The 24206-nt window shown below is 35.4% G+C and overlaps 1 protein-coding gene across 3 annotated transcripts; it reads left to right on the plus strand.

Annotated features, from left to right (window-relative positions):
- Positions 1 to 8502: 8502 nt before the first annotated feature.
- On the plus strand, positions 8503 to 23123 carry LOC110025805. 3 transcript variants are annotated; one of them, XM_020726463.1, is made up of 8 exons: positions 8503 to 8699; positions 8789 to 8854; positions 8967 to 9099; positions 9925 to 10028; positions 19957 to 20128; positions 20259 to 20399; positions 20489 to 20699; positions 20791 to 23123. In XM_020726463.1, exons 1-8 carry the CDS (start codon positions 8695 to 8697, stop codon positions 22776 to 22778), a joined length of 2820 nt encoding a protein of 939 aa, XP_020582122.1. In that variant the 5' UTR covers positions 8503 to 8694; the 3' UTR covers positions 22779 to 23123. The 3 variants fall into 3 exon arrangements, with proteins under 3 accessions (XP_020582122.1, XP_020582123.1, XP_020582124.1); XM_020726464.1 differs by having other exon boundaries at positions 8503 to 8680; positions 8801 to 8854; positions 20791 to 23122; XM_020726465.1 differs by having other exon boundaries at positions 8558 to 8680.
- Positions 23124 to 24206: the final 1083 nt, after the last annotated feature.

Consider the following 24206-nt stretch of genomic DNA (forward strand, 5'->3'; position numbering starts at 1 on the left):
GCTCGATTAAACTAATTAAAATGTGGACTACACCGCTCTACAAAATGTTTTAAATGAAACCCCATTTGCATGAAAAAGTAAATTTCATATGCATGAAAATTAAATTTAAAAATGAAAACTTATAAAGGTCCTAAGTTAATCACTTGGATTGAGGATAGGACTGCCCTCCATAGGTTATTAGGTTGGTATCGTTGACTCAAGATCGGGAAGCACACAGTCCAGCTCTGAGCTCCCACCTTTACCAATATCTTACACTTAGTTCTGATCTTCCATATGTGACTACATGATTTATTTTACTTGCTTGTGTTTTGCTATGACTTGTTTTTCTGACTTTTTTAGTATTGGATGCTTATGTTTACTATCCTGTAATTTATTTAAATTTCTTACAAACATATTATGCTTTTATGATGCTAACCATGCAGTGGCAGCAGAGGCCCAGACACGTATTTATGTTTTATGTAATTTAATTTTACTTATTTACTTGACAACATTTTCTTACCTGCATTTATTTACTTTACATGCAAAACTATACCAATAGCTCAAATAAAATACAAAAAAAAACATGTTTTCAAAATTAAAATAGCATCTTTTTCAAAACAAAACAAAAAAAGAGCATAACACGTCCTCTTGAATTTATGGGAGTCCCTCAAATGAGGTAACCCACAGTTGCTAAAGAGATCTCCCCAATTTAAATGAGCTTAACAACTCGTTTAGACTAAGTAAATTTCAGATAAAATAGTGGTACCAGAATGAGGGAACCATCGGATCCTAACTGGTGTCTCTATAATTATCTTTAATTTTTCCCAAATAAGACATTTGAACAACAACAAAACCCAAAACTCTTAAACATAACTGGTAAAACATTTTAAACCTTGAGTCTGGAGCTGCTACTTCGACGAGGAACTTGGAGTAGATTCTGTGGGCAGCATGATAAGGATATACAGAAGAACAACTTCAAGAGAGCAAGCGGATCTACAACAACAAATCTCTCCTTAGAATTAAATAAAAAATCATAGGACTTCGAGGTAGCCCGTTTAATATGACATAAATTCTCACGTTATCCTTAGGCCTTTGCACAATCATGTTGTGCAATATTAACTCACTTTAGGCTATGAAGTTGTCGTTTGTTACTGTGTAAACCCTCCTATCTTCCAAGTTATTTGTATGATCGTATCATGAAAGTGTAAGCCCTAAATAATTAAAATTGGTAGGATGAAACATTTAATGATATTTTCTCAAAATAGAAGCCAAACCCTAGGATAGCTTGGGAAGTCACCAAGGTTCTCCTCAGGATCCGTGACTTTCCCCTCTTTTTCTTCCTTTGGATTCCATAATAAATGTTCCAAACTTGATCTTTTCCAATTTGACACTTCCTTGTCTGACCTTGAAAGTCCTAAACTTTGAAATTCTTGAAGATAATGTTTTTTTATCTAAATCGAGAGTTTTGTTAGGTGACCTCGGTCATTTAAGATGTAATTAAATATAAGTGTTGGCCCTTATAAAAACTTTAGAACCCAGTTTAATATAAACCTTGTATATATTTTTTATATTAGATAGAAGAAATTTGTTGGTCAACATAAATAGTTTCGCAGACTAAAACAAATGTCATAAATTCTTTAGTTTACTTAATTGAGGCTCACTAGTAAGTAATGTGGTTATTCCTTGGGATATATACATTGCTTGTGGTGTTGTGCTCATTTATTTAAACTATTATCTATATGAGATTAGTTTGGTCTCATATTTTTAAAATTAAAATATTATTTTCCAAAACTATATATTAAATTAAATTAAAAATATATTCTCCCAATTTGGCGACTGACATAACATTTACCATCTTTTCCTTTATCAGGATACTTTATTGATTTAAGAAAATTAAATGTAACTTTCTGATCATTAACTCTCATGGTTAGTTCCCTTTTTGCACATCTATTATCAAACGTCTGGTAGCAAGGAAAGGTCTCCCCAAAATAATAGGAATTTCTTTATCTTCTTTCATATCTAACACAATAAAATCAACAGGGAAGATAAATTTATCCATTTTAACCAACACATCTTTTATAACCCCCTTAAGATAAATAATAGATCAATTAGCAAATTGTAGGGTTATAGTAGTGGGAGATATTTCTCTTAAACCTAACCTTCTAAATGTAAATAATGGCATGAGATTAATGCTCGCTCCTAAATCACATAAAGCTTTTCCACAAAAATTTTTCTCCAATTACACAAGGTATGGTGAAGCTACCAGGATCATTGAGTTTTGATGAAATTTTTTTTAAATTATTGAAGGTACCAAAATTTTTCTCCAGCAGGTGTTTCCACTTTCTTTATTTTCTCTCTCAACTTCAATCTCTTTCTGAACTCCAACATTTAATTCCTTTCCACTCCTTAGTTGGACAGTTTTATCTTATTATTGTTCTTTATTTTTTTCTTTAGAATTGATCTCAACATTACTACGAAGGGTTCCCTAAGGCCTATTGCTAAGTGTGTTAGCAATTTGTCTGAGTTGATTCTTTATGTTTTGAATAGCAGCACTTTGACTTTGTGATTGATTTCTCATTTATAACATCACTTCTTCTATAGACAACTTCTTCTCCTTAACTTGTTGGTTACTACTAAATCCAGGAGGATAAGTAGGTCTATAGTTAGCACTACCTAATTATTCCAATTCCCAATGGGTTTGCTTGATTGTTTCCTCATGATTGACTTCCACTACTAGAATTGTTATTATGATGGTTTTTCCAACCTGGGTTGCAATAATTGGAATATGGGTTAATGGGTCTATTAATAACAATTATCCTTTTTAATGAATTTAGAGAATCAATCATTTGTTCTAATAAATTTTCTTCAATCATATGAGGAGTTGGAGAAAAATTCATTCAAATTTAGTATATTTTATTAGATAATGCAACAACTTGATATGCAACCATTGAAATAACAACATTATCATGAATATTGGCTACTTTATTTGGATTTACCCATTCAGAGGGTCATTGAAAATTATTTGTAGCTATCTCTTCAATTAATGAATAAGCTTCATCAAATGGTTTATACATTAATGAAGCTCCAACAACTGCATCAATGATAGATCTAAGGGATCCTACTAACCCATTATGAAAAGTTTGAATGATTAACCAGTCTAGCAAAATATGATGTGGATACTTTCTAAGGAGTTTCTTAAATCTTTCCCAAGTTTTGCATATTGACTCTCTTTCATACTGAGTAAAAGAATTAATATCATTTATAAGCTTAGAAATTTTTTAAGATGGAAAATACTTAGCCAAAAATTTTTGTGCTAAATCCCCCAAAATTTCAATAGAACCAGATGCTAATAAATTTAACGACATCTTAGTTTTATCCCTTAATGAAAAAAAATTCTAAATCTGACAACATTGTTTGATACGCCATCATATTTAAATGTAGCACATAGTTCTAAAAAAATTGCTAAATATAAATTTAGATTCTCAGATGGGGTTCCCCTAGACTGATTATTTTGTACCATTTGTGTAATTGTAGGTTTAAGTTCAAATGAGTTTGCTACTACATTAGGGGTTTGAATACTAAAATGAATTTCATCTGCTGTATGGTTTGCATAATCCCTTAAAGGTCTTTGTAAATTATGATCATGCAATTTGAATATCAATATTATTTTGTGATGTGTTTGTCATTTCTTGAAAATTGTGATGTCTTCCTTATTTTCTAATTTTTCTTATAGTTTGTTCTAATTCAGAATCGTAAGACACTAAACCTTCAGATCCGGAACTACACATGCACAAAGTAAGAAAGTTCAAAAAATAAAATAGTACACTCAAACAAAAATATTTTTAAAGTTTTTAATTTTTCAGTTTTTTTAATTATTTTTTGGATTTTTCGTTCTTTTAATTTTTTTAGATTTTTCAAAAAACTTTTTATTTTTTTAATTTTCAATTTTTTAAAAAATAAAAAAATGCTTTAATTATTTTTTAGTTCTCCTAAAAATAAATCTATAATTCAAATATAATTTCAAAGTTAAAATTACGTCGCTCTCCCCGTTAACGATGCCAAAAACTTGACCCGACCCGCAATTACATTAATATTTATATTTCTTAAAATTGTCAAAAACTTGTCTCATATTATGTTTAGTGACTAGTGTGAATAAATGAAATGATTATAAAAATAAATAATAAGTTTTTACACTAGGGGTACTATGTAAGTATACGTATCGTTTGAACTAATATACAATTTTCCTTAAAAACCTCAATATCGATCTCACGGAGAAAGTTATAACTCTTAATATTAACTTGCAAAAATCTATCTAAATTGCTGATAAAAATGATAGGAGAATAACAGTGATATGTTTACAATGGCTAAAACTAAATTTAAACAGGAAGTAACGACTAAATTTTAAAGTTTAAAAAAGGTCAAAAGACTAATAAAGTATAGAAACGAGTTTGAATTTATGGAAAGCATTTTCCTCTTGCAAAGAGATGTTAATCAGTGTAGGATTTGAATGATTAAAAATGTAAAATGATGTATTATGATAAATAAAAGCACTCCTATCCTTTACCCCCTCTCGGTGCTAGCAAAGAACAAGTTTGTCTCCAGCTTGTGTAGTAGTGCTAAGTAGATTCTAGCCCCTCACTTTCAGACTACCCACTGTGTCCTCTCTATAAGACCTAATAAGGACCCTTACGATCCAAACTCTAAATTGAATTGATAAAAGAATATAGTTTGTCACCATAGAAACATCAATTCTACGTCCATCAAAACTTATCTCCTTATCTATTTGCACTCTCCCACGGGTGATCGTGACGTCTCTTTCCAAAGTGAAGTGTGGCATTCATAAGTTGGGTGAGATCATAACCCTCCCGGGTCATTATGTTTCTCAACAGATTTTAACCTCACAAGTGACCAATTTGAAAAGTTAATGAAAAATTGGTGAAAATATCATCACAATTTTTAGAATAAAAATAAATCTTTAAATTATTCTTATCCCTTAAGATTAATTCCCATATGCAAGGAGAAATAAAGGGAACTACTCAGAATTTATGGAGATAAAATAAAAACACATGATTTTTATTGAAAGCCAAGTCTTAACAACAAAAACTTAAACACAAATACAAAATACCTTAAGTCTTCTCCCCATGCAAATCTTGGAGTCTCCTTCAAGCAATCTCCAAACTCTTACTCACACAAACACAAACACACAATACTCACTCACACACACACACACACACACACAAATCCTATTCTAAATCTTCTTAAAGTCTCTAAAAGTCTTCAAAAGGCCTCCAAAATTCTCCCTTTTTGTGACACAATTTGCCCATTTAATAGATCTCTAAAAATAACCAAGGGTTGCTTCAAGCACCCCTTCAAAATTTGGCCAAGTTCAATACATCTTCTAGAAAGTGGTTTTTGATGCTATAGCGCCCGGTTTGCTCTACAGATAGCACTATGGCGCCATACAAAATACTCCATTTTTTCTCCATTTTACCATAATTTTCTCTAAATGTCCATTTAATGTACTTGAAACTAAAAACATATAAAATACTTTCCTTTAAAGCCAATATCATAAAAAAATGTACATAAAATGATCATGAAATGTACACTAAAAATAGATAATTTTTAGGTGGATCAGGAACTTGGAACCGAAATAATATAAACACTTTCTAATTTTTATTTTAGGCAGGGGAACTTATCGATCACACAAAATAGGTTCGCAGACCAAACAAATATCATAAATTCTTTAGTTTATTTAATCGAACCCGTTATCAAATGATGTGCCTATTCCTAGGATAGGTGCATTGTTTGTAGTGTTGTGCTCGATTACTTAAACTATTAAAATGTTTGAGATATTTTAGTCTCATTTTTCAAATAAAAACATATGATTTAAAGCTACCGACCAAAAGTCTGACCACCACCTCTTAGCATAATCTTGTCAAGTACAAGCTTTGTGAGTGTCGATGTCCAAGTAGGTCAATGTCTGTTAATTCACCAAGTTGATGGATGCTCTTGGATCTACTAAAAGGTGTCGTTTGATGGATTACTTAAACTATTGACATATATAAAGGACAATTGTGGTTGACAATACCGAACAACAAGTCTTCATTTGTATCGGTCATCATAGACTATTCCTTTAACGAACAAACCTCGTCTAAGGAGGTGTTAACCAATTGCGCTAAGCAAATTTTCAGATCAAGCAAGACCTTGATCAATGTTTCTCTCATCTCCTTTGACAAGATCAGAGCGTCGTCGTAGATGCTTAATTTGGTAGTCAACTTCGGAAGATGGGCTAGACGTTGTAGTCTACTTTATTATTCAGTTCACTAGCTTCTTCTCAGGTGAGTGTTTCTTCTACTGACGCGACTGGCTCTTCTTATACAACTATTTGTTTTTCTTTATCTTTTAGAGCTACTCTTGGAGGTAACACTTTTCCATTCCTCAAGTTTACTTCTGTTATTTACTTCAATCTCCGAGTTGTATTTGGAGGCACCCATTCTAAAGCTGTAACCGGCTCTTCTGGAGGCATCTCTGAATCTAAGAATTCTGAGTCAATCATGATCAGAGCTCCTTGAAGCTTGAGAACAAGTGATTTGCTTTCCGAGCTGTCATATCCCATATTGCTAATGTCCTCTCGTTCTTCATTGATGGATTCATCGAGAATTTGTATGATTTGAGAATTATCATTAGAATTGAAATTCAAATTAAATTAGTTGTTATCAGTTACATCGTCACTAGAAACAGTCAAAATGTAGCCGAAATCAAAACTCTTAGCATTATATGACCCTGAGGGGACAAAGAAATAATCATACAGAGTCAACGTTTTGAGGGATTTCTCTCCCAAATCTGAAACAACCAATCTATAAGGAGTAGCCCCTACTCTACTCTTTGCTTCTTCATTCTTTACATCTTCAGTTGTCTTCTTTGTTTTCTCTTGAGGCAGTTCCTTCGCTGTAATTGATAGTATCAATTCAAAAGGATTCGGGCTTTGGATGGTTGCTTGTATCGACGAACTCCGATTTTGGTTCAATATCTTGATATAGTTAAAAAAGGAGATTACTGATGCTTTAGTGAATGAATGAACTTATATAGCATCACCTAGTTATTGGTAGTTGATTTTTCATATTTCATCTCCATGTTTTTCTCTGTATGTATATTTTTTAAAAATATTTGTAGCAATTTGTATTGTATCTTCTTTTTCTGTACCGATAAACTTTAATTTTTAATTTTAAGACTGCTTCTATATATTTTTTAATTTATGGAATGCTATATCTGCATAATTTTTGTTAATTAGAGCAATATTGTATAATAATTGCATGAAATATGACTCAAGATCATCTGGTACATCAAAATTTTCGCTTTGTTAATATAGCGATAGGTGTGTTCAGTACCCATCAAGAAGAGAAGACAATAATGTGAGAAGATTTTATTCTTGCCCCAGAAACAGGACTCCCGCAGATTGCAATTTCTTTTGTTGGGTTCATGACACTGACAGTTTGCCTCCAGAATGTGATTAGTCGAGGAGAGATGCAGACATGGAGAGGAGATTGTCCCGAATACTTGATCATCAAAACTTCAAGACAAACATCATTCTAAGCTTGTTGATTATTGTGTTTGTCCTCATTATTGTTTTTATTTGCTTTAGATAGCCTATCATTTTGTTATGCATTAGAATATTTTATGTTGTATTGTTAATTTATTTTGTAGTACGACTTCTTTCTATTATTTAGTTCTGATTATTCTAAAAATTGTACTTATTTGAATATATTCCATATATAAGGACAAAACAGTCTTTCTCTTCAGAAACAGTAGCAACACACCATTTCTCTCAAACACACTCCTGCTTCTTCACCAGCTGCACTCCTGCTTCTTCATCAGCTCCTTTTTGATAGCTCCTAGAAACCTGTTTCTCTAGAAGGCATCTTTACAACAGCTTCTTGAAAAAAACAGTAGCCTCCCCAAACACACCCTTAGCTGACTTGGGTTGACTTATTCCTCATAAATATCAATCAACTTTGACTCTGGAATCTGAGTGTCTTTCGAGTTGTAGCTGGTCGACTCTGAGTTGGTCGGTGTTGTTGTTTTTTTGTCCGGACATTATTCAGAAATTGGGCAAAATTTAAATTGATCGGCTTTCCATTGGTTGGCCAGTTGATATTCAGCCGATCGACTCATCGAGCCCTTTAAATCTATAAGGTCATTAATTTCACCTCTTTCCTTATAGACTATATGATCAACTTGAGATTCGTGTTGATAATATTTCCCCGCATATAAAAAAGTCAATATAAAAAATAAAATTTTGATCATAAATATATAAATATATAAGAGTTGGGCGGCATGCAGCTAAAATGACGAACGGTATCGCGCTGAAAAAAGAAACCTCGAAAGGCTTCAATGAGCCTAAAAAAAAAAAAAAAACGGAGCCTTCTCCACATAACACACCTCCATCCAAAAGGCGCGTGACACGAACTGACTGTATGATTTTACTATATTAGGCTGACGATACTGAGCTGTGAGGCCCAGAGAGCGGGGTGTAATCGTCCTAGAAAAAATTATGTTCCTTCGGCTCCAGGTAGCTCAAAATTATCCCTTCGTGGTGGAAACTTCGAAATAACGAAGACAAGTCGTCGCCTGCGTGTGGGAGCGAGAAGTCGCCGAGACAGCTGCGAAATTTCCTCACTGGGATTAAATTCTTCTTCTTCAGGTCGAACTAAATCCATGCGGAGCGCAAGAAATTAAATAATTAAGAACCCTAGTTTCGATTTGTTTCTCTCATCTCGTCCCTATCTTGAATCAAGTTGAATTGATCTAGATTTTGGTTTAGAATTGAGGTCTTCACTGCACAGATGCTGTCCAAGAGCTTTAAATCGGGGAAATGGTAAGTATAAGATACTTGGTTGGTTGTCTTTGTTAACTGTCTGATGGAAGGGTGGATCAGTTTTCTTAATATGAGTTACTAAGAGGTTTGGATATTTGGGATTGCTTGGCAGCAAGACGTCTCTGAAACTTGCAATATCTCGGATAAAGCTATTAAAGAATCGAAGGGATATCCAGGTGAAACAATTGAGGCGGGAATTGGCTCAGCTTCTTGAGACTGGCCAGGAACAGACTGCCAGGATCCGGGTTAGTGCTTTTTTGCTATTGTTTTTTGTGCATGAAAGATAACATGGGCCGTTTTGATTTCAAAAGAAACTGGATTAAGAGCTTCAGTTTTGAAACCCTTTAATAACTGCACATGCCTGGATCTCAGTTTTTTTTTTCTTAATTTGGATTTCTGTTTTTATAGAAGGAAGGTTGTTCAGAACAAATGTTGTGAATAATGGGTTATATGAGTCGTGCTTTTTGAAAAAAAGTGTGTTCTGATTTGATGTACAAATATATTACTATTTCATCTTATTTTCATATTGAGGTCTGGCGTTTTTTTATTTTCTATAGTTGTATATCACGCAAAAGTATTATTTACCTATGCAAATTTTGACGCTTTGACTGCTTATTATAGAATCGGAATTATTGTGAACATAATCATGAACTAGTGGTAGAATCAAGCAAGAGTAATGTTTTAGCACGTCCCATGTTCATTAGATGTAAATGAAACGACTGTTCATATCGGTAACTCTAAGCTTTAATCGTCTTAAATTTAAACTTAACATCTTACGTTGTCGACACTGATCTAACAATCTATGCTTTCTTTTGTTATTTGTGCCCAGATGTTTTGGGCAATTTAGCAATTCTCAATTTATACGTTCTGCCGCTTTAACCTTTTGAGTTTAAACCATGACTTTCAACTATTTGTAATGTGCACGGCTTCCATTGACCTGCTTTGAGCTCGTTATCATCTTATTACTTTTTCTTTTTGTGAAGTGTTCGTAATTAAGAATAATTGTTGGACTCTGTGTTCTTGTTCATTTACTTAGACCCCCTAACATTTGACATTGTTTGTTTTTCTAGGTTGAACATGTGATAAGGGAAGAGAAGACCATGTCAGCATACGATCTTATTGAGATTTACTGTGAACTAATTGTGGCACGGATGCCTATTATTGACTCTCAAAAGTATGTTATCATTGAAATTTATTACTTTGTACCTTTCATTACTATTTACTTTTGCCGTTTTAGCATAGAAACTTGTAGTGGATAACATCAAATGTTAATAACAAATGTTCATGTCAAATTTGTGTTTTCTTCTTACTCTGTGTGAATTCTATATCGAAGGAAGCTTTTTGATGTCTTCATGTTATTTGCTTTTAAAATGTAATCTATGTTTGCATGAATTTTTTTTCAAATTTGTTCATTTATTATTTTACAGTTGGAGTGCTTCCTCTCAAACCATGTGATCTTGATCACTCCATGGTTGGTGTCATTTTTTTTAACTTTTTGGGTACCTCTATCTTGCAATATTGTTTTAATTAGTTCATTTTAAGGGAAAAAAAGTTTTTGCATTACCATCGTGGATTTCTCACTTCCAAATCTACATTGTTCTTTCTGAAGACCTACAAAATGATAAGATGCATGGGTTAGAAAGTCTATCTACATATCTATGATTAAGATTTAGGGTAAATATCTCCTGAGTCCTAGAGGTTATGTGGTTGCTTCATGTTGATCTATATTTTGGCAAACTTTATAATTGAGTCCCATGCACATTTTTGCATCTAATTTTGGTTTTTAAACCAACTTTATGGTTTTTAAGGTTGCAACTATTGCTTATCACATTATTAAAGATAGCTATTTTGTAGGATTGTATGCATGCTGGATATTTCAACTTCAAAAAATGTAGTCCTAGTATATAAAACTGCAATTTCTTCTCATCATCCAATGATTTCAACCATGACCTCCAATTTTTCATGTGGGTCACTGATTTCAATTTTGTTGTCCTCCTATATTAAAAACCGAAGTGTTGAGAATTAGATTTTATTTAGGGTCCTAATGGTCAAAAGGGAATATTGAAGAAGTATAGGGGTTTATTTATAAAACGTTGTAATACCCTAGCCCATGTTATGAACGTACAAATTAGGTTTTTTGAGCAATTATTTTTTCTTGGTATCAGAGTCCAACCATAGCTATCACATCTCTTTCTCTCTAGCCTGTCTACCCATTTCTCTCATTCGAGATCTCTCTGTCGCTTCTCCCTCGCACAAGCACCCTCGCCTTTCTTCCCAACTCTACCTGAAACCATTGAGAAACAGGATCGTGGCCATGGGACCGTGGTGACTCGATAGCGGTAACAGGATCGCGACTCTCAGAGAACCGAACATATGATATTACTATGTGCTCATGAATGTAAGTGAGACGTCGGCGCACGAAGGCGAACAACGGAATTGACTAGACGTGTTTTAAGCATATAGATCCCGACTTTCAAAGACCACAACGTGATTACAACGTACAGATCGCGGCTTCCAGAGACCACGACTTGATCACACAGTATAGAGGCGAAGGATCAAATTTTTGTGAGATCTTGACTAACTTTTCTGTTTGGGGATGTTAGGAGATAGAGATAGTACGTGAGGTAAACAATTGGAGCTTCTGGGAAAGCTAGATCCTGAAGCTCTGAAGGTCTTGGTCGGGCTCATAAAGGTGTTGGCATTTCGATGGGAGCCACTATCTGGGTGCGTGCTTTGATGCAAGTGTAGCTAGATCTCTTGTGTGGATCTAAAGCTTGATGGACTAACCATGTATCTAAGTTTGTCGCTTCAGGTCAATCCTGCTCTAGTAGGAAGTGACTGGAGGGATATCTGACCAGGGACGGATCAAAGAATGATAGTGCTGAGGGGGATAAGTAGAGGACCACACTCACCTTAATCTGCATCTGGCTACTTAACTCGATAGTTTTGTCAATTGCATTCTTAACAGATGACATTCTAGAGGTGAGGGACATTTGAACAAAACTAAAGAGAATTTATGCGGGGACGGAGAACGACATGATGGTATTCAGATTTAGTGTGAGATAAAAATAGTGGTATAGGGTGAGATCGATTTAGGAATAAATCATAAATTTGGAGCTCTGTGGACAGATCTTGGTCACTTCTCACCGATGTCGAGTTGTGGTGATTAAGAGTGTAAGAAATGGGAGATCCTTACACAGATGATGACTATGCAGTTTTTGGACTATCTAAACCTGACTTTTGATCAGAGGAGATTAGTCTTCCTAGCTCTTCACTGGATGCAACTATCTATTCACTGTATGAGATCATTGCTGCAGTGATACAAGAGAAGAGTCGCATGAAGTTATACTCTAAGTCGAGTGGACTTATGGGTCCTTGATATCAGCTTTGACTGCTTCGAGCTTAGGTATGATTAGTGTCCACCGAGTGACTCACAAGTGCTACAACTGTGGTGAAGTCGGGCATCTAAGCAATATATGTCCTAGGCCACCTAATGAGAGAAATAGATGGACGTGGGCATGGTGAATGCCATGGTTGTGGTCGTAGTGATAAAAAAAGTGAAGAAAGGGGGCTACCAAACAAATGTAATTGTAGTAGAGGGAGAGACATGTTTGATTTTTACCAATGAGGATAATGAGTTTCTGGAGTTATTAAAGAGGAAGCAAAAAACAAGTAGATGGGGTTGAGGATGCTTCTAACCAATCATCATCAAAGGGTAACATTGCCACTTACGCTTCCTCTGATAAAAGTGCTCGTGATACACATGCTCTTACCTATACTTTCATCACAGGATCATCATAATGAATAGTAGATTATGATGCATTTTAACATGTGACAAGTACTTTTAGAGAGTTTTCTTTTTATACTCTCCTAGCAGTGCCAGAGAGTATTCAGACTGCTAATGGTACATCACAACAAGTATTTGATAAGGACACAGTAAGGAGTACCAATTGTATGACTTTATTCAATATTTTATATGCTCATTTTTCAGTTAATCTTTTATCCTTTAATGTCATTCGTCAACTAAAATATGTTATTTCTTTTGATATTTCTAAAGTGATCTTCCAAGAGAAAGGGACGGGCCAGACACTTGTCATTAGAACGTGGCATGGTGGACTTAATACTTGAACCGAGAGGGGATGGATTTAACATTGATATCAATGGTAGAGAGTGCTATAGTAGGAGAATCTGGGAGGAGCCTGAAGGATGTTTTGCTGCTACATCACAGACAGATGAGATACTCTTATTTTAGTTTATTGAGTCGGTTGCATCATTCTTTATATGAAAAGACAAAAACGAAAGCTTCTATGTGATGCTTATGAGTTTGGCAAATATATTAGGAGATCTTATATCTGTTCTAGAAATAGGAGTTCTGATATTTTTGACTTGATTCATTATGATGTTTGAGAACTTTGTTCTATAAATTTTATGATTGATTATCGATATTTTGTGACCTTTATTTATTATTTTTTGTGTGTTACTTGGTTACATTTGATGAAAAATAAGAGTAATGCGTTGGATTGCTTTAAAGATTTCTACAATGCAATCCAAACTCATTATGATACAGTAGCAAAGCTATTGATGTCTGATAACTGAACAGAGTATATCAATAAAGCAATAGGGAAACACTTGTCAGCCCAATGGATACATCATCAAACCACATGTTCAACACACCGACATAAAATGGAGTAGCAGAGAGAAAAATATATACTTTTTAGAGGTTGCCTAAAACATGATGATTGCAATGAATGTCCCAAAATACTTATGGGGTCAAGCAATTTTGACAGTTGCTTAATTGATCAACAAAAAGTCATCAAGTGTGTTGGATTTGAAATCTTTTTGTTAGATGTTGAAAGAAGATAATAGTGAGATCCTCTCATTGAAGGTGTTTGAACATGTATGTTTTGTGAAGAATAACAGGCCATCATTAGGGAAGTTAAATCGTAGAGTTGTGAAATGTGTATTTGCAAATTATTTTGCTACTTAAAAGTGATGTGTCTGCTAGAACTCAATAGAGAAGAAACTATTTGTAAGCATGAATGTGTCATTTGTAGAATTTCAATCATACTACACCTAGGAGTTGTAACGTCACTCTTCAGTGACTCATTAGATATTGGAAATATGAGACAAAGGGTGAGTAGCAGTGGTGAGAGAGTGACGCACGTGGGACCAATGGCTTGTCTTGTGATGTGGGATGAATCAGTTGAGGAGCAGAAAAATGAGGAGAGTGAACCTAAAGATGGTTGAATTCAAGCTAAAGGTAAGCTAAGGGTGTATACATGGAGATGGAAGTCAAATGAGGGAAGAACACCAATAGTACCACTTGTGTCAGCTAGTCCTATATCACAATCTTTCCCAACCCAAGAGTCACTTACATCATCCACCTCCGACTCAGAACTCCCACTTGATATGATTTCTCCTTCTCCTAACCCCCCAACATTATGGAGGACCATTCGCAGTAATGCAGGACATTCTCTCGATAGTTTTGGGTGGGAATATTATATTGCTAACTTTGTTTCATATTTTAATATATCACCTTTACTTGTAGCATTCATTGCATTTTTGAACATTGTCTCTAAACTCAAGTGTTGGCAAGTTACTAATGAGGATCCCAAATGTGAAACAACTATGCATGAAGAGCTTAGAACTCAAAAACCGAACATGTGAGATAATTCCACTACCAGGGGGGAAAAATAATTGGGTGCAAGTGGATATTTTCAGTGACGCAAACTCTAAAATGGAAGGTGGAGCAGTATAAAGCACGATTGGTGGCAAAAGGGTACAATCATATTTATAACATTGACTATGATGAAACCTTTGCACCGGCAACAAAAATGAGCATAGTGAGGAAACTATTTTCTCTTCGAGTGAATGGTGGGTGGAGGCTACAACAACTAGGTGTGAAGAATTTATTTTTTCACGGTGAGTTACCGGAGGAGGCATACATGGAGATATAATTAGGATTCAGTACAGTTCGGACTCTGGACAAGGTGTGTAGGCTTAGAAAGTCACTATATGGCTTGAAGCAGTCTCCTCAAGCCTAATTTGATAACTTTAGAAAGGCTATGATGAATATGATATATCAAGAGATCAATGCAGATCATACAGTGTTTGTTCGACAATATGAATGTCACACCACTATACTTGTTGTGTATATTAATGACATCCTTGTCACTAGTGATAAGGCAGAGACCGCCCAACTAAAGGTAAGATTAGGCAATGAGTTTGAAGTGAAGGATCTTGGGCAACTCAGATATTTACTTCGGATTGAAGTGACCCGTGGACCTGAGGGAATGTTCTTGTCCTTGAGAAAGGATATACTAGATCTCCTCATGGAAACAGACGTGGTGAGGTGTAAATTTGCAGTCTCTCCCATTGACCAGAAGTCCAAGCTAAATGCAGAGGCAGGAGAACTGAATCGTGAGAGGTACCAAAGATTGGTGGGCCTTCTGATCTATCTATGCCACACTCGACTTGACATCTCATTTGTAGTGAGTGTGGTGAGCCGCTACATGCATGATCTAAGGAAGAGCCATATGGATTCAGTGTGTTAGATTTTGAGGTACTTGAAGTGTACACCAGGGAAGGGGTTGATCTTTAGGAAGAATGACCATGTACACATTGAGAGTTTTTGTGATGTTGACTGAGCTAGTTGTGTAGATGACAAAAGATCTACATTAGGATACTACAGGTTCGTGGTGGACAACTTGGTCTCTTGGAAGAGCAAGAAACAGTATGTAGTAGTGAGGTCAACAATTGAGACAAAGTACAAGGCCATGGCCTTAGGAGTTGTTGAGATGATGTGGCTGAGAGCCATGTAGGTCGAGCTCAAGGTGGACCAAAGAACTCAAATGAAGTTTTGGTACGACAACAAGTCAACAATTAGCATTGCTAACAACTTGGTACAACACGATAGAACCAAACATGTGGAAATTGATTGATTCTTCATCAAGGAAAAGGTGAATAATGAGATAGTAGAGCTAGGTCATGTAACTATTGGAGAGCAAGTGGCTGATTGCTTCACTAAAGGACTTAGTTCATTAGATTTGCTTAGGTTATGTGACAAGATGGGCTTAGTGGATATCTTTTTCTTGTCTTGAGGGACCTTATTTTGTGTCCTGTTTGTAAAAAGGGAATATTGAAGAAGTAGAGGGTTTATTTTTAAAACATTGTAATACTTTATTTAAGGCCATATTATGGATGTACAGATTAGTTTTTTTTGAGTAAATTCTTTCTTATCAAAGTAAGATGGCCAACATTTCTTCTCCTTTACATTTGAGATTCCAGACTAGGTTTTGCATTTCTGACCAAAGTGCAATGGTGAAACTATCAAAATGTATTGCATAGCAAGCTTTCTCGTACGTTTGGCAGCAAATATTGTGTATTCTTTCAGTGACTTGCAATTGTGCCCCTTATGGATCCAAGCTAATGTCTAATGATCTGAACACAAACATTTTGTGCAAAGATAAAGTCAAAGAACACATAGAAGTGCCGAACTATCTATTAAAACTGAAAGCTGGACTGGATTAGTTGAATAAGAGGTTAGCCTATATAACTTTAGACTGGCACATTCTGCAAAGGAATGTAGCAGTGATATGAGAAAATGTGTCAAATTTATACTTCTTTTTCTAAGAAGTTATTATACAATAATATAAATTTGATTTATTCATTGGGTCATTGCACCATGCCAGCTAAGACAACTTGATGATTAGCACTTGGATTGTTAGTGAACGCCGAGCTACATTATAGGTAATACTTTAAGCATAGTGAAAACTTAAAACATAGGCACATACAATATAACTTAAAGAAGTGAAAACTAGCTTCAATCGCACAATGCTTCTTGCATTAAACACTATCCTTACACCGTAAGAACTTACCTAAATTTGGGCCATCTTTTCTTGACACTGTGAGGAGGCTGTGCCATCATTGTGCACTTCGTAGCCAATTATTTCACTCATCCAGCTTCATTTCCATGATTCATACTTCTATGCCTTACATAAATTAATAAACTGATAATTATTTCAACATGTAGTTGAGTAGAAAAGGTAAATTTTCTTAGTCTTGTCTCATGCTTCATTTTTGTACTGATGCCAATGGTGAACTTTCGTCAATTTTCTTCTTGTTGCCTAACCAACAACATTTTACAAATGATCATGTTCAATTTGCATTCAGCTTCTTCATCTATTTGTAACTCTCCTTCATCCCTGTTATTTTTCATTGTTCTACCCGAAATCCTATTTTTGGTGCAAATCATCTTCAGCATGCACCATGCTCTTTAAATGAAAAATAACATTTATAATTCCTTTTTATGCTCTTCTAAAAGCGTAGATTTTAAACTTAACATAGGGGCATCATTTTGGGACATTTTTGTGTATTTCAAAATGAAACAATTTTACTAGGGTTATTCAACTACTATCCCAGTATTGCACTCCTGAAGTGGCCTATGGGTAGAAAACTAAACTATAAATGTGTGCCCCTTGTCAATGACCTGTAAGTTTTCTTGAGTGCGATGGATCAGCCGGGTCACTTTGACATGTCTTCTTTTTGTGGCTTGACTGACCATGTGCTGCAAATCTTGTGTTTGATCTACATGCAACTTCTTCATGAATTTATAGCTGTCTAAAACCCCTCTTAATTTTCATTGATTTATCTAATCTCCCTCTGAGTTCAGGTGCGATTAGTTTATTACCTATTTCATTTTTCATGCTCCTTGCTTTAGGAAGACAATATGTATGATTCTCTTAAACTCCCTCAGAATAAAAATCTATCTTAAACCTAACTATGAAAGATCATTTTGTCTTCTTGTATACTTATGTATACATGACAATATGTATGATTCACTTATACTCCCTCGTATGAAAATCTATCTTAAACTTAACTATAAAATATCATTTTGTGTTTTGTTGTATGCTTATGCAAAACAAAGCATTTTTATCCAGTTTTGCAATTACAACATTGCCATTACCCAGAAAGTAGACTACACATGTGTCCCTTGTCAACATGAGTTATATCATACTTCTTTTGTATATTGATGACATACTGGTTGTATGAACAAATATGGAGAAAATAAAAAACTTAAAGGAGCAATTATCAAGTGATTTTGTGCTCAAAGATTTACGTCCAACTAGATGATTCATCAAGATAATAATTAGTAGGGGCATGAGTTTAGGTATAATGAAGTTGACTCAGGCAGAGTATGTTGAGAAGATATTATAATAATTCAACATGAGTGATATAAAGGCAATTTGCATCTCTTTAAGTATCTACTTCAAGCTATCTAAGAAGTTGTCATTTAAATATGAAGTAAAGTACATATTGGGGAGAACTCAGTATGCTTCAACAGTTTGAAGTCTGATGTATGTTATAATTTGTATCAAACCAGATATTGCATATGCAGTGAGAGTGGTCAGTAGGTATATAGGTGATCCTGAAAAACATGATTAGGTAGCGGTGAAGTGAATTTTTCAGGTATTTGAGAGGAACAACAGGACACTTTGCTATAGAAGTCCAGAGATTAGTCTATAAGGATTTGTAGATTCAAAAATGACAAGATTTTGATAGTAGGAGTACAATAGTGTAGATTTTCACTTTGAGAACATAGCGGTGAGCTGAGTTTCCAAGCTACAGAAGATTATTGCATTTTCAACTATGAAGGCTGAATCCTAAGACTAGCAATGAGATGATTTGGCTACAGGACTTTATGACAGAATTGGGCAAGGAGAAGGAAATTATAAAGCTTCATGGTGACATTATGAGTGCAATTCATTTTTTTAAGAATGCTGCTTTTCATGGCATGACAAAACACATTTAGTTGAGATATTATTTTATATTCTCTCTCCGAAAAGATGAGCAGTTATTTTTGGAGAAGATACATAACTCAAAATTCTGCGGACATGTTCACGAAGGTGGTGGCTATCTAGAAACTTGAGCTATGCTGGGCTTCAATTGGAGTCTATGAATGTTGAGATCGGGAGCACCATATGTGACTATGATAATTCTACAAATGGAGTTGTAGATCTAGTGTACAGGTGTTGGGTGCTTTCAGTCTCTAAGTGAGATTGTTGAGGTGTGGAGCACGAAATTGCACCCATAACCGCAAGGAAGCCTCACAAGCAACACAGGTATTTCAAGCGCGGTGCACTCGTGCCTGAACGGTGCGTCTGGGACTGTAGACAGAGGGCATGATGCGCATGTACTGGAGTTTGCAGCGCCCTTGCACCGTCTATCAAGCGCCTATGTGCCAGTTACAGAAGGTGCAACATTCTCGCGCCAAGGAGTAGTGCGGGCATGCAAGGTGCATTACTCTCTTGTTTCGGTTTAAATTCTCCATTCTAGCAATGAAGCATCAGACTTTTGCGTGCGGTTTTTTCAACAAGGATTCTCTTGAAGCAGATAAGTGTCAGAGATGAGAATTTTAGTGTGCTTATGTCTTATGAGATCTGAGTGAGTATTTAGTACATTTTTGTATTTTATAGTGAAAATTTCTTGGTGGTGTAGCTCCTGATTTTTTCTCGTTCTCGGGGTTTTCCACGTTAAATCCTAGTGTGCTTTTTTTGTATTATTTTCTTAGTGCTTCCGTTTGAATATTTTATTCCTGTATTCTCGAATTAGGGCGATTCTATTCTATTGTGTGGTTTTGATTTCTAGTTTCGAAGCCTTAATAATAGAAGCATAGGTTTTCAGCATCCTAACATTTGCAGGCATAAGCTTTTTAACATATTTCCTGATAAGTGGTGATGGAGTCTATATCATTCTTTGTATGTTGTAACATATTCAGTAGTTACGAATGATGACATTTATATTTCCTTTAATTGATTCTAGAAGTACTCACAATCGAATTTATTCATGATTTGTTTTATATAGAAAACAATATCAGACTAGATTTTGCTTGAATAGGATACATGCTTTCTTTCTTGGGCTTTGTAAATAGCACTTGGGTTTGCAGTTTTATTTTATGCCTTCTCTGTAACACGTTATGTATTATCTACTTGTTTTAGATCATGAGGCAATTTCTTAGTGTGATATTTGCATCATGGATATGTATTTTCCCATGCATTATGCTGCTTTCTTAGATTTCAAAACTCATGTTATAAGTTTTACAGGAGCTGTCCCATTGATCTAAAGGAGGCGATAACTAGTGTGATATTTGCATCCCCAAGGTGTGCAGATATACCAGAACTTACAGATGTAAAAAAACAGCTTGTGGCGAAATATGGGAAAGAATTTGTCATATCGGCACTTGAACTTCGACCAGATTGTGGTGTTAACCGAATGGTCAGTTCTGGTTCCCCCCTTTTTTGCAATGATGAACATGTTGTAGTTGATGACAAATTTATTTGGTGTCCATTTGATTTAGTCCTTGTTTTCTATTGGTTGTTCATTTTTTAGCCTTCTCTGCATGTAGATAGTTGAAAAATTATCAGCAAAAACACCTGAAACGGAGATAAAACTGAAGACGTTAACTGCGATTGCTAAAGAGCATGAAGTCAAATGGGATTCAAAAGCATTTGAGGAGGAACTGCAGAAGCCTAAGGAGGACCTGCTGGTTTGTATTTGCTTAATCAAACGTTAATCTATTTCATAGCTGAAACAGTAGCCTTTAAAATTGAAGTTTTTTACTCTGCTATTTTGTAGAATGGTTCTAGTAGTTTCACGGGTGCTAATAAGATGCCAATGGAGCCGTTAAATTTCAAATTTACTCCAAATGCTAGACAAACGGAATCAGCCTCAAAAGCTTATGAATCTGACATACCTAGCAAACCAGTTAGTTTCAGTTCCTCTTCTGCTAACTTGAGGACTACGCCTGTGGTACCTCCGCCTGCTCCAAATCAGTCCGGGGAATCAGGTGAAGCCATAATTACTTTTTTTTCTTACACTGAAGCAATGGTTTTTCTCGTTCATGTATGGTTTGATGGTTTTACAATTATTATTAACAGATGGGAAATCGGGGCTGTCGGAAGTAAGGGATTCGTATACAAGTGCTGAGACTGCTGCTTTTAAACAACCAACTTGGAGAATGGATTTTAAGGATGCAGCCTCTGCTGCTCAAGTGGCTGCTGAATCTGCAGAAAGGGCTAGCATAGCTGCCAGAGCTGCTGCTGAACTTGCAAGTCGAGGAAGCATTTCCAGACAGAATTCTAATGAGCCAAATCGATCATCTCTGCATATTAGCAGAGATGAGAACCCAAAGAGAGAACTGAGCTCAAAGTTCAAAGGAGTTGAATCTGTAAATAATGATTATGATCAAGTCAAAGGCTTCCAAGGCATGAAAGAAGACATGCAAAGGTTTCCCTGTGATGAATTGAGAGAAGAAATTTCACATCATAGCAGCACCTCTGATGAAGAGTATAGTCCTCAAATGGACATTGTGAGGACATTTGATAGTTTTCGGGGAAGTTTTTCTAGGATGGAAATTGGGAACAAAAAGAAGAATGATGAAGATGGCTTTTTAGAAAAAAATGTAGAAGTGAACTATGATGGATCAGCTCATGCTAGTTCTTTTGTCGGTACTCATGACGATGACGCCATTTGGATTCCACCTCTCGACAAGCAGCTATCTGACAGACATGAAATTAATGCCAGAGAAAAGCTTTTCAGATATGACAGTAAGAAACTTGATTCAAGTGACTATCCTGCTGCAGTTTTTGATGAGTATGATCCTGAACCAGCAGATGATAAAGAAAACTTATTTGATTCGTTTGATAAAAAACAGAATGATCATCATACTTCCATGTTCGCCCCATATACTAATTCTTTAAATTCCAGCATTTTTAGCAGCTCTCACCACGAAAATCACCGTATAACTGTTGAAAAAGTTCCATCCTCAAAATTTGATGACACCATTCCTGTTGCATTTGATGATTCAGACAGTCTCAGTTCAGAAAGTGATAATGGAATGAGCGGTTCTCGGCAGAATGGAACTGCTCAGAACAGTACTTTGCTGCATGAAAAAGGTTGTTTGGGTGAGGACTTACATTCTCAACAAGAGTTTCAGCCTTCAAGCTCAACAAAAGCTAAACCTATGTTGGGAACTGAAGAAAGGAATCACCTTCAAATGTCCTCTTCCTCGGGCATCAAAGATTCTGAAATGCTGGATGAACTTGCAAATGGCGGCGACTTCGGGCTGAGATTTGGAAGATTAACTGGTGGGTTAAGAAACCGAGGTTACAACAATCCACCTTATATATCAAGCTCTGTGATTGATTCGCCTGAGCCATCAACAGAAGCCTTGGGCAGTAATACTAAACAAATAATATCTCCACCCTTCAGAAGTTATCTGATTGAGGACGAGCCATCATCAAATCCAATAATGCCAGGAGCTTCTACTAATCCAATATCTGACAAAGATAAAGTATCTGTGTCAGATGAATACAACCAGGGAATCAGAAGCAACAAAACCTTAAGCACAGATAAATCAGAAGAAGATACTACTGGATTTAGTCTAAAGCAGTCTGTTTCCAACCTTAGAGAAGCAGATCCAAACCCATCAAAGCAGGTCTCTGAAATTATCAATCAGAAGATCCATGATGAGAAACCGCGAACCCTGCCCTACAAGGAACTGAGCTCCCGGTTGTCGGAGACTGATTTTGATTCTGATGTTATGGAAGGTCAAGGAAATCCAAGTTCCAAGACAACATTCAAATTATCTCGTCGGACTAAAGATTTAAGCTCGAAGGGTCGACCCAATCTTTCTAGTTCTGTTATTTCAAACTCCGGGACTGAAAGCCGGCCATCTCGCCGGAGCTCTGCACCTGAACTCCCTTCTCAGACTGATGATAAAGAAACAATCCTTGAGCGTGGAACATCAGTTTCTGGTGGTGGACCTAAGTCACAGAAAGCCTCTCATGTTCATCCAAAACTCCCTGATTATGAAACCCTTGCTGCTCATTTTCAATCGCTAAGGTCAAATCGCCGTCAACCGTAGACGTTTTACTTCAAAACTTTCTCATGCGCTTGAAACATTGGAATTACTAAGTTCATATGTACAGAAGCCATTTTCTTGGTTCACAAGGTATGTTACAGGTGTTTCTTTATTATTATCATGATTTCTTTCTGCTATTTGATAAACTTCTTTATTATATTTTTGTAATTAAGATGAGTAATGGAACTTTCATTTTGGTGTAATAGTTTATGGGCCAGGGATTATGTTCATTACTTGTTTTAATAGCTTAGAAGAACTGTGTGAAAGATACATAGAACATATCTCACACTCAAACATTGAAATTTATACACAGAGCACTCAAATCCTTACTGGCAATTAAAAATATCACTATTAACACTTCTTAAAAGTGAAATACACCTGCATAGGTTAATGTAAGTATGAGAGTTTAAGTATGAAATATGTAAATGCATAAGAATTGGCGCTACTTATGTTAATTTCCCCCCTTTTTTTGATGTGTAGAATGCAAATGGTTTGCTGTCAAAATCGGACAGAATTAGTCTTGTTTAGTTCAAAAATTATTGATATTTTGGAATAGAATTAAACCATGAAATGTGGAATGGAAGATCATTGCTGACCCAAAGAGAGTTTTATTTTGATTTGATTTTGGCTTTAGAGATATGAATTGAAAACTGCCAAATTTAGTTTGAAGTTTGTTTCTTTCTCCGCAGCTTAACAAAAATTTAGAATATAAAATAAATTTATAAACTATGCAGTTTTTATTTGATTCCAAATATATCTTGTAATTTCCCTATAATTTAATGACGCTGAGCTTTTCAACATTAGGATTATGAAGCGCAGTCAACTATTCTTAAAGGATTTTCTTATTACAACAAAATTGAATTGAGTAAATTAGTTAGATCAAAATTGAAGATTTTAATTTCAATTTGAGCTAAATTGAGTTCAAAAAAAGAAATGATCAGTGCACTTTTTCTTAACAAAATTTTCAACATTACATTTATTTATCGTAATACTGTTGATTTATCAACATTGGAGCAACATAGTCAAGCTGAATTGGCCATGGGCTTAGAAACTTTGAATTGAGTTAATAATAGCACTTGGTGATAAATAAGCATGTTAGAATAATTGGGACCAAAATCTCGTGGAAATGAGATACTTGAATATTTGTGGCCCCCCCCCCCCTTGCCCCCCCCCCCCCCCCCCCTACAGGTTCAGGAAGAATTGAATTGATTTAAGTAGGCTTGACCAAGCCATTATGACTCTGTGGAGAGTTTAGGTGTGATTCAATTTATGATCACTTTATCTACGGGTCCTATAGTTGCCGCAGGGCTAGCTTGGGCCTTAGCTGCTTGGTTTTTAACCCTAGTTTATTGACTTTAATTTCATTTAAAAGGATAAAAGTAGAATGACCTATCAATGGATTTGCTCTAAGTTGGCCTTCACTGGGTATTT

The sequence above is a fragment of the Phalaenopsis equestris genome, unplaced genomic scaffold, assembly GCF_001263595.1.
Source record: "Phalaenopsis equestris unplaced genomic scaffold, ASM126359v1 Scaffold000333, whole genome shotgun sequence".
Lineage (NCBI taxonomy): Eukaryota > Viridiplantae > Streptophyta > Magnoliopsida > Asparagales > Orchidaceae > Phalaenopsis > Phalaenopsis equestris.